Source organism: Acomys minous, assembly GCF_964271855.1.
Source record: "Acomys minous genome assembly, chromosome: 5".
Lineage (NCBI taxonomy): Eukaryota > Metazoa > Chordata > Mammalia > Rodentia > Muridae > Acomys > Acomys minous.
The window spans coordinates 67,728,936-67,745,200 of NC_140494.1; the positions used below are offsets into that span (position 1 = coordinate 67,728,936).

General features: G+C 38.8%; 1 protein-coding gene across 4 annotated transcripts in view; it reads left to right on the forward strand.

Moving 5' to 3' along the window:
- CWF19L2 (CWF19 like cell cycle control factor 2) overlaps positions 1 to 16,265 on the forward strand; it is a 73,771-nt gene that overhangs the window by 17,112 nt on the left and 40,394 nt on the right. For all 4 annotated transcript variants that reach the window (XM_084781490.1, XM_084781489.1, XM_084781491.1 and 1 more), the window contains exon 8: positions 1,095 to 1,774. In XM_084781490.1, the coding sequence (XP_084637616.1) occupies positions 1,095 to 1,774 (680 nt within the window). The remainder of the gene's footprint in view (positions 1 to 1,094; positions 1,775 to 16,265) is intronic.

The window sequence follows — 16,265 nt, forward strand, 5'->3', positions numbered from 1 at the left end:
TAGAGTATACCTTTAGAGGTAAAGACTGTGACATTTTGGTAGACTCTAGAGTTTCATATATTGTAGCTTTATGGCAATGTGACTATGCTTAAACATATATTTTTACGACATCTTAATGTTCTTTCATTTCACACAATGGGTTACCTGCATACCCTGTCTGTGAATTCACTCCTATTTGCAAACTTCTTTCCCTGTCCAATTTTTGCAAAGATTTTGCAAAGATCTTGAGTAAACTTATCTTCTTCCCCTATCTTAAAGGCTATTAAATGAGCCTTTCTGTTCAAGAAAATCAGTTGCATGAAATTCTCTTATTTTTTTTCCCCAGGCTTTTCTCCCATCATTTTATCTGGAAGTACTAACATGTAATTATGAGGTTCTCTAGAATCAAATGTCATGTATCTGCTTATTTTTGCTTAAAGCACACATCTGCTGACTTGTTTCCCAAACTGTAGAGAATTTCTTTGGCAATTTGATTTTTAAGAATGTAGTTCATTCAATATACCTGAACATTTCCCCCTATTTGTTAGTCTTTTTAATTTTTTAATGATTTATTTTATGTATATGTATGCTGTATCTGCATATACACCTACATGCTAGAAGAGGGCATCAGATCATAGTATAGATGGTTGTGAACTATCCTGGGGTTGCTGGGAATTGAACTCAGGATCTGTGGAAGAGCAGATGTGCTTTTAACTGCTGAGCCATCTCTTCAGCCTATCTTTTTTATTAAAATTTTTTTTTTCTTACAAGGATCTAGCATAACAGGATTTAGCATCATAGTACAGCCTCTTGAATCTTAAGTTGCCAGTATGTATTAATTATGAATTTTTTAAAGTTGTACTGTTGTGTCTGAGTGACAGTGTCATACAGGACATTTCTTGTCAGTGCCTCCCTTTTTAAAAATATTTTTTATTTGATTTAATTATTTTCCTTATTTTTTAAAGTATTATTAGCGTATATGTTATTTATATCTCTGTCTACTTTGATGAGGTATTTTTATTGTACCATTTAACAGTGCATCATGACACAGTCGCACATGGGAGAAAAGACACTGAACCTTTCTTAATTGTAGATATATTATTATTCTCCCTTAGTCAATGGAAGTACTTCAGTCAAAATTAAAAGAAGCTGAAAAAATCGCATGCAAAAGAGAAGACTATGGATGTGAACGGTGGAGGAAGCCTGCATATTCAAATAGAGCTCAATGTAGTCAAGCAGGTGGCACTTCAGACTGGGTGAAACATAAAAATGACTCAGAGGACAGACAATTTGAAGTGGGACTTGCAAACAGCAGCACCAGCAGCAGCAGCAGCAGCAGCAGTGACTGTATGTTAAGCGGTCTTACAAAAGGGAAGAGATCTGGGTCTTTAGAAACCTGTACAAGAGAATCTACCCTAAGAAAAAGCCAAGAGTATTCTGGAAACTTGAGACCTAAATTCTTAAGACCCTCTGATGACGATGGACTGTCATTTCGCAGCAAGAGAAAACATTTTGAATCATCTAATTTATCTTCTATGTTAGCAGCTAGGAGTTCTTTGCATTGTGATTTTCGAAAACCCCCAGAGAACAGTGAAGAAAATTTGACATCCTGTAGCCCATCTGGTAGGCAAGAAGGAGACAGGAAGCATTCAGATCAAAAGCCATTAGACACCCGGAGCTGCAGTGCTGATCAGCACTCTACAGGAGATGGGAGAGAACAATTACAAGCTGAGAGCTTGAGGGGTGACTCACCAGGAAGAGGACATCTGCAGGACACAACGTCAACATTTTCTTGGTATTTCATGCATATATGTTTCCACATAGGTTCTTGAGTGGGGTCAAACCTAAGAAAACTTGATTGTGTTATAGGGATGCCCCTGTTGGAGGTTGAAAAAAATATGTCTAAGAGGTAAGGACAAACTTCCACATATATGATTGTTAAAATAGGTGAAAGGTCTCAGGAGATACCTCAGATAGCTGGCATAGAAGTGCGCATCTATTACCCCAGTGCTCCTGCAGAAAGATGAGGGGTAGAAACACGACATTCTCCAGATCTTGTGATGGGCCAGTTAGACTTTGGAAACTAAAAAGGGGAATTTTGTTATGTTGATTGAATAACCATAGCAGGGGTTAGAAAAAGTCAATGTATACAGTAGCAAAAACAAGAGATCATGTTTGAAACAATCCAGAAGGTAGGACCTCTGTCCTGTAACCCCTACACTCTTGCCATGTGCAACCAAGGGGGAAATTCTGTTAATATTGACAGAATCACCATGGCAGGAGTTAGAAAAAGACAAAACTACTTGGGCTTTGTTCTGAGTGCCTTGGATCATTTCTAGTCCTCATTTGCCAATGGGTGATGCCATTAATTACTGATATACTTAATATCGGCATAGCATTTTGACACAATGCGTTGGTTCTCTTTTCTGTGAATGTAGATGACCCTGTGTGCAGAGCTTCCATACATTGTTAGTATGTCATCTGAGTATTGATTTGTGTCTTTCTCTTATGTTCTGGAGATATATATATATATAAAAGTGTGTGTTTGTGTGTGTATATATACACACACACACACACATACATACTCTGGAACTCCTCTGAACGGATTGTTTTTTTCACATTAGATAATATGATGTTAGAAGTTTGAGGCTTTTCATGAATTCCCCGATTGTATGAAGAGACAAAGAAAAATTTACGAATTATCTCCATATATTTGGAAGAAAAATATCTGTGAATGATTAAGTAGTGGTAAAGAGCAAGCTAGGGCTGGGAAGAATGCCATAAAGGTTCAGTGAAGTACTGCTGGAGGCTCGTTGTGTGAGCATTCTTGTGAGATATGTTGGATTGTTAATCAAATGCCAGGATTTGAGGAATTTTTAAAACCTAGACTTTAGAACTACAAAAAGTTATTAATCTGATTTTAGTACCAGAAGAAATTATAATTAAGCCCTGTATTTGCAGGTGTGAAAAATTGTAACTTCTTTGAAGCAGTTGGACATCTTTATGATTTAAACAAATACACACACATACACGTACACACACACACACACACACACACACACACACACACTTGCTAAGCAGGAATTGAAATTTAACTGAATATATACATTTTATCTGGCAAGTGGGTAGCCCATTAATTTTTTTGGCCATATACATATATTTTTGAAAATATTTGTTTCTTTAAGATAAATGTAGTTAACAGTACTTTTGTGTAGTTGATTTTTCTTTCTCTTTATTTGCATCATGGATAGCTTTCCTTTTCCATCCATTCTTTCACTTAATTTCATTTCATCATCTTTATCATTTCTCCTTCATTCTTTTTTGAGCCTGTTATTATCTTTTAGGAAAACATGTAATAGTGGCCCACATGAGTTAGAACTTTAAGCTAATTATTTTCAGAGATTATATATATATATATATTTTTTTCTTTTGTTGGAAAAATATATTAGCTAAGTACTTTTAGGAGGCTGAAACCTAGAACAATACTTAAAATAAACATTTCTTTAATTTAGAGTTCATAAATTTAATCAGAAACAAACTTATTTAATGTACTGTTATAACCTCAGCATCGTCTTGTCATTTTGGAATTATAGCTCAGAAGGCCAAGGAAAGGACACCAGCTCTTAAGTCTGAGTCAGATCTTTAGGTAGGAAGGAAAATGGGAGACTATGTGGTAAGGAAAGAGGAGTTGGAGATCACTGAGCACTGCCAGCAAGAAAAGGAAAACTGAACTATACTACAATGTTAGTGGATTAAACTCTAATTATTTCCTCCTGAGATGTTCAGTATATGTGTTTGTTAAAAATTTAATGATAAAATGTTGTGTTCTTTATAGAAACTAATTAAAAGAAGACTGCAGGAATATGTCTATCATCCAGGAAAATGAGACACTTCTTTCTTGCATATAGGACAGTGGCAAATACTGTGGTTGTGTTTCTTCCAAAATGTCTGCTCAGTGTTACAGATACTTAGAGAAGGTGGGGAAAAGTTTTATCTATGTTTATCTCAAAAACTGTAGGCTTCAGGTAGAGTGTTCTTTTAGTACTGTCACCTTTTTTGTTTGCTTTTTTCTGTGTAGTCCTGGCTGTCCTGGAAACTTACCGAGGTCTGCCTGCCTCTGCCTCGAGAGTGTTAGGATTAAAGGCGTGAGCCACTGCTCTCACCACGCCACTTTAGTACGCAACTTTAGTTCCTTCTCTTGATGGGATCTTTCAGCTTAGGTCTGAGACATGAAGGAAGAGGGAAGCTTTTCAACAAAAGGCAGGGTGAAGTAAGGTACTAACTTGCATCCCATATAAGCCTTAGGACAGGCCTTCTGCAACTTCACTGAGGGTTGTTTGTTATAATAGAATAGGTAGATGGCAAGAGTCATTAGTCTAAAGTATGGGTCCATATATAATGTTAGAGGTAGAAGTGACGTGCAGGAGATGGAAGCAGAAGTGCTGCTGTGGGCCTGTGCTCCTTGGGTCCACTTGTCGTGAAAGCATGAGGACTTGAACTTCACCCTAGTACCCAATGCTTGTATGTGTGTATGCAACCCCAGATCTTGGAAAATGGGCACAGGGTATCCCCAGAACTCAGCAGTTACCTAATCTTGACAAACTGATGAGTTCTTTCAGTGACAGTGGCCATGTCAAAATAAGGTGAAATAAAGTGTATATACCTCTCCCATAATTCTCTGGCAAACTAAAGTCACTCTAAAAGTCCTTTCTTGTTTGCCGTGTTTTGGTTTTTGAGACAGGGTTTTCCTGTGTAGCCTTGGCTATCCTGGACTCATTCTGTTGACGGGGCTGGCCTTGAGCTCACATTGATCTACCTGCCTCTGCCTCTGCTGGGACTCAAGGTGTGCTCCACCATGCCTGGCTGTAAAAGTCCAGTTTTTAACAAGTGAAGCTATGAGTTTATTTTTAAACACACATGAATCAGAATTTGTTATGGCTGCTTTACAGCATTAAAGACAGGCTGGCGACCCTTTGGTCACTTGGTTCCATGACAGCCAGGACTCTGCAGAGAGACCTTTTCTCTAAAACCACCAGAAGTGCTGATGATCTCCCAAGCAAAAAGTGTAGAAAAAGAAAGTGCACACATCTTTCAGATTACTGAATCAACCGAACTTCCTTCAATCCATGTAAACAGGCAGAAAAAGCAGCTGTGAAATGCTCACAAAGTGGCAGAACAGGCTGCCCCCCGCAGGGCACTCAAGGTTTAGGGCTGCTATGATTCATCCTGTCCTACAAGGAGATCGTTGTCTCTGAGGGAGGGGCTGGACCAGTGGTTGCAGATATAGATGCCCTGGGCTTCTTCCTATACTTCTGGTTTATCAAGGCTGCTGCTTTTACTGGCCTGGAAGGAAAGTTCCAGCACCTGGCTGACAATTCTGTGAAGCTCCAGGTTCTTTTTGGTGATTAAGCCCTGAGTTCCTCCACAGCACCTATCCATTGGCATCTGGAGAGCAGATGAGCTGTCGAGCTGTCCTCAGGGCCTGCTGCAGGTCATCTAGGAGCTCCTAACTCACTTCCCTGCATGTGGACAGGCAGCTTGTGTTGCGTGGTGGCCAGGGTTGTGCCCATTGTCCTGTGTTGCTCCGTGCAGTGCTCTGCCACAGCCTGAAAAGGGCCCAGCACCTCCATCTGGACATTGAGGGGCAGCCAGTTAGAGCTCTTGCAGCCTCTTCTCCCGGCACATAGCGGCCAACTCCTCCTCAGCCTTCTCTAGCAGAGCCAGATTGTTTTTCTTCACAGACAGCAGAAACAGCATCACACATGACTCCATCATGTCCATGACCTCCTTCTTGTGAATGAGTCTTTTTCAGAGGGGTGGTAAAGGATGTGGATACAGCTTTCTTTGACAGTTTCCTGGCTAGCTGGGGAGCTTTCATCAACATGCTTTGACTTCGATGGCAGAGAGGGTCTAGGTCAGGTGGAGTCTGCCTTTCTTCTCTCAAGTGACTTCCGTCTTCTGGCTGATACAGAAAGCTCAGTTTTCTTCTCTTGTTTCAGGTATTGGGACTTAAACACTCTTCCTCCTTGAACTCACCATCTTTTTGTATTGGGGACACTGTGGGCACCAGTGGCCAGTCTCCGAGGAGTCGGCCATTTTGCCCGCCATTTTAGGATGCGAGCCAGTTGTGGTGGCTCATACCTTTAATCCCAGCACTGGGGAGGCAAAGACAGGCTCGGGTGAAGCAGTATCTGAGAGTTTGAGGCCAGCTTAATCTACAGAGTGAGTTCTAGGACATTCAGGGATACAGAGAGAAATTCTGTCTTGAAAAACAAATAAACAACAACAAAAACAACAGCAAAAAAAAAGATGAGTATGTGACTAGAGATTTTGAGTAGCAGGGGAGAGGATAGAGGAAGTTTTTGTTATGCTCAGTTCAAAGTGTTTTTTTTTTTTTTTTTTTTTTTTTTTTTTTTTTAAGATAGGGTTTCTCTGTAGCCTTGGCTGTCCAGGAACTCACTCTATAGACATTCAGAAATCCACTCACCTCTGCCTCCTGATTCCTGGGAGTGCTGGGATTAAAGACATCCACCACCACAGCCAGGCTCCAGTTCAGTGCTTTTTAATACGTTATTCCCTAGACCATGGTGTCTCTCTTAGCCTGTGTCACAGCCCTGTATTGGTAGCTTCAGTAATACTGATGGTGATGATGCAACACTTCAGTTGTCATCCAAATGATAACATCAATGTGTCCTCTCCATTTCTTAGGGCTCTGTTACTGTTTTTAGCTTATTTTTACCCCTGAATTTTGGTGAGCCTCTCAAATAAATTTTTTTCAAAAATTGATAGATTATATTCACCCATAGAGCCTTGGATACTGAAAGAATGAAAACAGACTATTTCACTCCTTCAACTTTGGAAAAAAAAAGTCTGGATTTGTGTGCTATGGAATGAATTAATAATAGGGTAGGTTATGTTTGTGCAAGAGGTGTTTCTTGATGCTTTTTATGTGACTTTCATGAACTCTGCCATTCATCATAAGTTTACTGGATGCTTTTATTTACTAGATAAGGTGGTATAAAATAATTATGTTGTAGTATTTGTCTTTGAGAATTTACATAGGATAGGCAATCAAGTAGGTACCAATTACCAGTATGGTACTTTAATACCATAATATGAGTGTGAAATGTCGGTACTTTCAGTTGCAATAGTTTTACACAGGAAGAAGTGATGAGGAAATGGAAGGTAACATTATGGCCCCAGGGTCCAGGAGAGTTGTAAGGTCCCTTTGCTGAAAGCCTAGTGGGCAGTAGGAAAGGCAGCCACTGCTGAGGGGACAACTGAAGCTAAGAGACGGTTTGCTATAGCTTATTGATTACACATAGTGTTTTCCAGAGAGTGCTGCAGTAGTTCTCAAGAGAAGGCTGTATCTAATTCTAGTCTTTGTATCTCTGAATATTAAGAGTACTTAACATAGGCATGCAGGGTGGTGCACGCCTTTAATACTAGCACTCAGGAGGCAAGAGGCAGGCGGATCACTGTGAGTTTGAGGCCAGCCTCGTCTACTTAGCATATAATAGCCTCTCAGTAATTAGCTTAATATAGTTCAATGAAAGGACAATGGGAAGAGGTCTTAAAACCCTGCACCTTGCTAGTAGCATCAAAGTTATGCTTCGGTTGGACAGTATTTTATGAATATTAAGAAGGAAGTATCTCTATCGTTCCTTAAGGACTGAATTTACATTTGAAAAGATTCTGAAAGTATGAAGGCTAGACTGGAAAATTTATAGATTGAAGGTGAATGTACTAGTCTGGACGCTGTGCTGAGAGAAGTTTTGTCCTAGAAGAGTGGGTGTAGAAGAAAGGTAGTATTTTTTTGAGTGCTTGAGGTGCAGTGATGGAGTTATTTCTTTAGTTCATTGGAAGGTGTACTGGCTGGTTTTGTGTCAACTTGACACAACCTAGAGTCATCAGAGAAAGGAGCTTCAGTTGAGGAAATGCCCGCATTTTCTCTGTAATGGAGTGTTCCCATTGTAAGGCATTTTCTCAATTAGTGATCAATGGGAGAAGGGCCAGCCCAGGGTTGGTGGTGTCATCCCTGGGCTGGTGGTCCTGGGTTCTATAAGAAAGTGGGCTGAGTAAGCCAACAGAAGCAAGCCAGTAAGCAGTACCCCCCTCCATGACTTCTGCATCAGCTCCTGCCTCCAGGATCCTGCCTTGTTTGAGTTCCTGTCCTAACTTTCTTCAAAAATGAAGAGCAATATGAAAGTGTAAGTCAAACACACCTTTTTCTCAACTTGCTTTTTGGTCATGGAGTTCTGCTATAGCAATAGAAATCCTAACTAAGACAGAAGGATTTGTTAGCTTATCTGTGCCTTGCTCTAGATTTTTTTTTCTTAATTGTAGTCTGGTATAGGTTGACGTACAGTCTGACAAGGAAACTCCTTTTCTCAAAACACTAAGAAGGAATTTAATTCTCTTTCAACAAAGGAAGAAGGAAGTCACATTATAAAGATGTGACTAGTGCATGAATAGCTTATAGCTGAAACTCAGGATTGATTGGTGCCACGGACTACCCCAGGCAGGTATGGGGTTCCCTGGGATGAGGGTCCTCAAAGGCTTGGTGGGCAAGGATTCGGCGGTGACGAACAGACAAACGCAGAGGCAGTTTGAGTCTGAGTGTACTTTGCAGGCAAGCAGTCTAGATTATTATACACATTTTGAAACAGGGAGTGTTACATTTTCCATGGAGTAGATTCAAGGGAGTCAGCGAAGCAATTAGGCATATAGAATACACAGTACAAAGTCCATAGTAATAGCATCATTGTTTCTAAGTCATTAACTTGGCACAGGCAGATATTACATTCTCAGGTTGAGCCAGGGGCCAGAGACAGTCCTCTGTAAAATTAACTTTTTGCTGTTAGTCAGTGTCTGACACCTTTTTCCCATTGATGACTACCCATCTATCCACTCCCTCACACACTCCTATATAGGGGAAGGGTGCATAAGGTGTAGTAGCCAATGTATAGGATCCTCTGTATCTGGGAGGACAACAGAGACTGATCTTCAATACATATGCCATGCCATATAGAATTTTGTATTGTAGGAATTAAAATTCTGCTTTTACTTTCGCTCTTGTCCGAGTAACTTTTCTTCGAATGGGTAAAGACCCTTCATTTAATTGAGGGGATTTTTCAAGCACCTCCTTTTGCTATAGTTCATTGAAAAAGTTCTCCATTGTTTTATTATTCTTAAGAACTTTTAGGGTGTCTCATTCTGCAGTTTCTAGGCTGGCACTTTGTCCAATTCACCTCCTGCCGCCATATCCCTGGTCACCTTGTTGTTGCCTTGACTATGAGTGAGAAGAATAATAGAACAAATAAGGAGGAACACTTTCCGCTTCAACACTCCAGCGGAAAGAGCATCATGGCCTTACTCTGCTGGAGGTGGCGTAGCAGATTGGCTATTTTCATTTGTTCATTGTGTTGATGAGCATGAGCCATTTTTTTCTTTCTTGACATTTGATATGGTAGTTAATCTCTTTCCTTAGAGGAAGCGGATGGCTTGAGGAATGGCTTCTGTTCTTCACTCTCATCCTTTCCAACTTAAGCTTGTTTACAAGACAGTTGACTTTTTCAGTGATGATTTGTGTATAATTTTCCCTTATCTGGATTTTAGTAAGCTTCTTTTGGGCTAATTGGTAAAGATTTGGGAACCCTTCTTCTTCCCACAGCTCTTTATTTTTGTTATCTGGCTAGTTTTGAGATTGAACTAGATAAATTAGACATATTCCTTTGACTATGAAAATGTAATGATATTAAGTACTTGGAAGACGAAAACTAGACAAAGCAAAATGAAAACAAGCAGTTTCTCATGGAGGGAACAGAGGCACATGAGAAGCAGATACAGGAGTAGGTCCATTTGCTGGGAACATAACTGATTGTCCTTACCAGGATGTTAACTGTATTTGTCTGCTTTGCATTAGATTGTCCTTGGGAGGTTGTGAACTATGGTTCTCTACTTTTCACTAAACATTCCTGCAAAAACTTCACTAGTATTTGTAACTTCTGCTTAAAGACAGGAACAGTGCATTTTCAAAGCAGAAAATTTAACTGAATGGGAAGTAAAACAAATTGAGAAAATTGCACTGAGTAAGAAGTAAAAATTTATAGAAATAGAACTGAGTTGCTGGAAGTCACATAAGTTACATTTATAAGAATGTTGTGTACCTCAGAATTTGAGAAATTTTTTCTGTACAAAAAAAATTACAACTAGTATTACAAACAATCAACGATAGAGGCAAATAAAAAGGCATCATGTTCTCCTGATCACATGAACATAGTGACTCACTTTGTTTTAATTGCTTTTTAAAAATAGAGACTCAAAATAATTCCTTTCTTATGAATGCTTTGCTTCTGTTATTTATTTATTAATTTAAGCACTAGAATTTTACTCTTTGTGTTCACCTACCATAAGAAAAAATTAATTTCTATAGCAAAGGTTAGTGTAATGTCTTTTAAAACAAAAATCAAGTGATGTCTGTTAAATTGTTGCTTTTTTATGACAGAAGTTTGATATGTTGAAAATTCCATACATGGTTATTATTAGCATGTTCTCTCTTCCCCGCCCCCACCTCTCTCTTCTTTCTCTCTCTCTCTCTGTTTATGTTACTTTATTGACATATATCCTTGTGCGAAATGATGGGCTTCACTGTGACATTTCCATAAATCTGAATCTACTCATGTTCACTAGATAGATCCTTTATACTTAGAATTGTGGTCCTAAGGATTATGATTAGGTCCTGAAGATATGTTTTGCTTTACTGTTTCTTTTTTCTTTCTCCCTTTTGGGAAAATTTAAAAGCCTTATGAAGGGCAATTAACACATGGTAAACTGCTATACATAACTTGTAAATTTTGTTATGTGTATCTTATGAAACATAGTCTCTGCAAGCTTCCTGGTGAGCCTTTATAATTTCTCCCTCCTGCTACCAATGTCCATATCCCTAACTATCCATTTCCAGACTCTTGCTTTCTTTCACCACAGACACATTTTATATAAGTAGGAAATATGAGTATTTTAGGGGTACTCTGACTTCTCTAGTTGAGCATGATTGTTTTTAGTATTATTTACATTGTGTACATTAATAGCTCATTCCTTTTGATGGTTGAGTAAGATATCATTGGTTTGGAAACCACAGTTTGTTTCTTCATTCCCTGTTGGTGAACATTTAGATTGTTTCCTGTTTCTGTGCACTCCTGTGTATATACATAATTGCCAAGAGATGGATTATTAGATCATTTGGTACTTGTACTTTAAACATTAAGAAAATATGAGAGTGTTTCCTAGAATTGCAATGCCATTTTATGTTACTACCAACAGACTATGGAGCCACCTTGGCAGTGGGCAGCCTTTTTAACCTGGTGGGTAGCACTAGTCCAGAGCTACATTGTATCTCCTAATAACTACAGATGCTGAGCAATTCTCCAAGTGCTTGTCTGCAGTCTGTGTATTCTTTTAGTTAATGCTTAGACTATCTAATAATGATTTCTTTTTCCTTTCTTTGATGATAATCCATACCTTTGTTTTCTTCACCTGTTTTATTGATCATATTAAAAAAGCAACTTTGATTTCATTTACTTTTTCTGTTTTTTATTTTTGCTTGTTTACTTTCTTTTTCTTTTTCTTCTTTTTCTTTGTGGGGGCGGAAAGTGGTTTTTGTTGTTGTTGTTTGGTTTGTTTTTTTAAGACAGGATTTCTCTGTGTGATAGTCCTGGCTGTCCTGGCCTCAATTTGTAGACCAGGCTGACCTTGAACTCACAATGATTCGCCTGGCTTTCCTCCTGAGTGCTGTGACTAATGGCATGTGTCTCCATACCTGACTTTTTTGTTTTATTTAGACTTTTTAATCATTTCTTATATTCTGGTTACTTTTAATTGGTTTTCTGTTTTTCTGGGTTTTATAACTGTAAGTTGTTATCTGTTGTTTCCAAATAAGTAATGAGTTCTCTGCTTTCTCTAAGGATCCCCTAGCAGATCCCCACAAACAAATTCAGTAATGTTGGATTTACATTTTTACTAGTTCAGAATGCCTTCCAGTCTCCCTTTCTCTCTTGCTTGACTCTGGTTACTTTATGTTGGTAGTTGAAGTTTTTTTATGCTGAAAGTTGTTGCTATGCATCTTTATGCTAGTACAGGTAGTTGGATGTCTTCCAGCAATACTTACTAATGATTTCGAATTTCATTTCATCGACCAGAAAACAATTTTTGGATGGTATGTTTTCTTGGGTTTCCTAAGAAAACCAGTTTTATGGCTCAGAATATAGTCTATTTTGGCAAACAGCTTTATTGTTTATGAAATAATGTGTCACCCATGGGTATTGAGTGTTGTGTTCTGTAAATCGTCAGCAGCTCACTTAGTTGTTCATCTTCCATATTGTTGCTGATTTTTCTGTTTATCCTTTGGAGTGTTGACAAATACTAAAATGTATAGCTTTCATTGTGCATCAGTCTGTTGAAATACTATCAGTGTATGCTTTTTGAATCTCCCTTATTAGGTACATGCACATAGGGATTCCTGTGTACTTTGATAGCACAGCCTATTTTTCTTATGAAATGACCCCTTTGTCCAGGGCTATATAGTATCATGTTATACAATAAATTGTGTCATATTAACATAGATACTCAACTTTCCTTTTACTAATATTGACATGGTATATCTTTCATCCTTTTTTACATACAACACATATCTTTATACTTAATTTCCCTGTCCTTTTTATACTAAGGTATTATGAAAAAACAATCTTTTAAATCAATTGTAATTATATGTCAAGACTTAGGTAACAAGGAAGGCAAAGGAATTCCAGGTTGAACTGAACCCATGGGTTGAATTGCCTTGTTTATGGCCCTCAAATCTGTTACCATTTTTTATCTACCTGATTTTTTTTTTAAACCTACAAACACAGGGGAATTTCAGGGACTGGAAGATTCCTTAATGTGTTGAGCCTCTAGCTGCTCTTTTACTAAACAGTGAAGTGCCTGTAACTTTTTTTTTTTTTTTTTTTTTTTTTGTTAAGGGCCACTGCTCTTGTCATACAGGTCTGTTTGAAATCCATTTTAGGGGCAGGGCTGTTGGTATTTCAGCAGTGGCCACTCTTATAAATTTAGATACTCTAAACCTGAGGAGTTTTGAGGTTGAACAATGGGCATAGCTTGTGGTCATTCCTGATCATTTACATTAATCCTTTTTTCAGAAGTAGGTACCATTTCACCCCTAGTTTTAACATTGTTTTATCTCTGTAATTGTAGGACTATCAATCTGAGTACCCCATTGTTGTAAGAGATCTCTTTTCCATAGATTAATGGGAATGTCAGCCACATAGGGTTTTAGCTTCCCTGTTTGTCCTTTTGGTCTCACACACTCAAGTCACCGCACACTTTGTTTTATTTGAGATAATTTACAATTCCTATAATTTTTGTATAAACGTTTTGAAGTTGCCAATTTGGGTTCCAAGACTTTTGAGACTGCGGCTCCTGTGTCCACCAAACCTTCTATTTTAACACCATTTATTTGTACCATTAATTTAGGTTTTTGATCATTAACTATTGTTTGTCAGAACAAACATGTCCCTGTGTTTTCAAATGTACCAGCCTTTTTATTGGAGCGGCTTTGTCCTTAATGTAAGGGAACAGTTGAGCAATTTTATCTCCGGCATTAATTTTTATCTCCTTTTTTACACATGTCATGATTTTTATTTTTTTCTTAGAATCTCTATCTATAATACTGGGATGTACAATAAAACCATGAGAAGTCAGCCCAATTTTTTCCAGAACCATTTTTACTGTGCCTGAAGGCAAAGGATTGAAAGCACCAGTATTTAATTTGTAACATTTAACCAGTGGAGATAGGGTAAGAGACATATTTCAAGCCAGATCTAAGGCTGCACTGTCTTCAGTAGTATGTATTAGATCACTAATACTCAGTTTCTGTTTTCCTGTGGGTCTGTCACTTTTGGACTGGCCAAGGGAATTTGGCTGGCATTGTTTATAGGGCCCCGAGCCGATTGTGCCCTCTTTCCGTTTCCCATGATATCTGGGTTCTCTGGCTATAGCTTGTCCTACAATATTGTTTTGATACTCCTGAGAGTTAATATTAACTGTCTCCTTTACTCAATCACCTAATGGAGTACCTCTTTCCTTTAATGGTATAAGTACCCTCTTACATTTAGTATTTGTATTTTTATAAGCCATGATAAGTTTTAATGTCTGTTTAGTATTAGAATCTGGCAACACTCTATCTATAGTGGATGCTAATTTTTGTAAAAATTTTGTGAAGGGTTTCCCAGATCCTTGGAATAGTTTAATAAATGATTTTTGTTATTCTCTACCCTTTTTAACCAAAGGAGCCTTTTGTTTTTTTCTTTCCAGTTTTTTTTATTCCAATTTTTTCATTTATTTAGTCAAGTCAGTAATTTTTTAAAAAAAGGATAGAGCTTATTGACTCTTTCTGGTGTTTTTGGCTTTCCGATCTCTCTATTTTCTGTCTTTCATCACTCTCATTTACCAAATATGCTATCTGTTTTCCCATCCCTTTATTTTTTTTCCTTATTCTTTCCATCTGTCCAGTCAGATCTGTAATCTTTTTTAAAAGGATAGAATTTACTGACCCTTCCAGCTTTTCTATCTTACTAGCCTTTCTTTAATCCTTCTAAGAATGAAATACAATAAAAGAACAACAACAACAACAACAACAACAAAAAACAGAACATTCCCTTTAAGTATAAAACAGGAAAGAGTTTTGCAATGGTAGTTGGGATTTTGCTGATACCCTGAAACAGCATCTCTGTATCTTCGAATTTTGAATCTTCCCTCATATCATTAGAAAATACGGAACCCATCAGGCCTCACATTGGGTGCCACTTCTTGGCTCTGGGCCATTTTTGGAATTAAAATAGACTGTCTGAGGTTATGGGCACGCATTCTGGGGGACTTGAATCCAGTGAGAGGAAAGATATGTGTAGTAAACCAGAAATCTAAGACCACTGGAACCCAAGGGGGGGTTAGCGAAGAGGCCCAGGGTGTTTTTAGCTCCCAGAGAGGTCCAGCAAACTAAGTAGGGGGAAGCATTTATGCAGAGTAACGGGAAAAAAACCCAAATTTACCAATTAGCAGGTGTGTGAGGAGGATGGAATTGGGATTCAGGAGTGGATCTGTATGCAGGTGAGCAAGGATTCTACTGGTTTTTATTTGGTAATCTGGTGAGGATCACCACTTATTACCACTAGAAGGGCCTCCCCGATGTTGGGCACTAAATGTAAAAAGTGTGCGGCGGCGGTTAGAGGTGAACAGCGGAGCTGTACAGAGGGATGGAATCACACCATGCAACAGATCCACTTAAGAGGTTTAATACAGAGATACAGAAACCGTCTCTGGAGACACACGTGGAGAGAAAGAGAGAGATAAAGATATAGAGAGATAAAGAAGTAGTGAAAGGTAGAGAGGTAGAAAGAGAAGTAGAGAGATAGAGAGCTAAAGAGGTAGTGAAAGGTAGAGGTAAAGGGGTACAGAGGTAAAAGTGTAGAATTAGAGAGCGCCATGTGGAGTGTCTGTTTTTTATGTGGCCCTGGGCACGGCCACGCCCCCATTGCAGTAAGCAGTGACATCATAGGTAGGTGGACTGAAGCAGAATCCTAACACTTAACAATTAGACTTTATTATACACTCCAACTATCCTATACAAGAGGGGGAAAGGGTTAAAGGGAAACAAGAATAAACCTTCTGGTATCTGTTCCATGGGACAGATCCCCAGCTATCTCTGGCCTGCATGCTGGTCCCTCCTGTAAGCTGGTTCTCTCCCCAGTCCACATGCCTGCAGCCTTTCCTCTCCTCTCCACCTGAGTCAGTCTCTCTCTCCCCGCCCCCTCCCGCCCCCTCCCGGCTCCCCCCTTCTCTCCTTCCTTTAGAAACACAAAACACAATAGCCTGGCCTGAGTCCCCAACCCTTTCCTGAATTCCAGAGCCAGGATGGCTCTATTAAGTCTATCACAATGTCAGTCTCAGTGGGGTATCCTTGGTCTTCACCTGGATGAAGTTTACAATCCTTCTCACACTGGTGGCACTCAAGGGATGAATAGGCAAGCTACCAAAATGAAGCTTGATAGCTTGTGACCATAAAGTGGGGGAGGAGGGAGGGAGGGAGGGAGGATACAAGCGATGGGATAACAATTTAGTTATAAACTGAATAAATTAATTAAAATAACTTTATTATTTCTTTATGGAATACTTTTATACTAGTAACTGGATATGCTTGTTTATTTCTTATATCTGTCAGTTTTGATGGCTTTTAT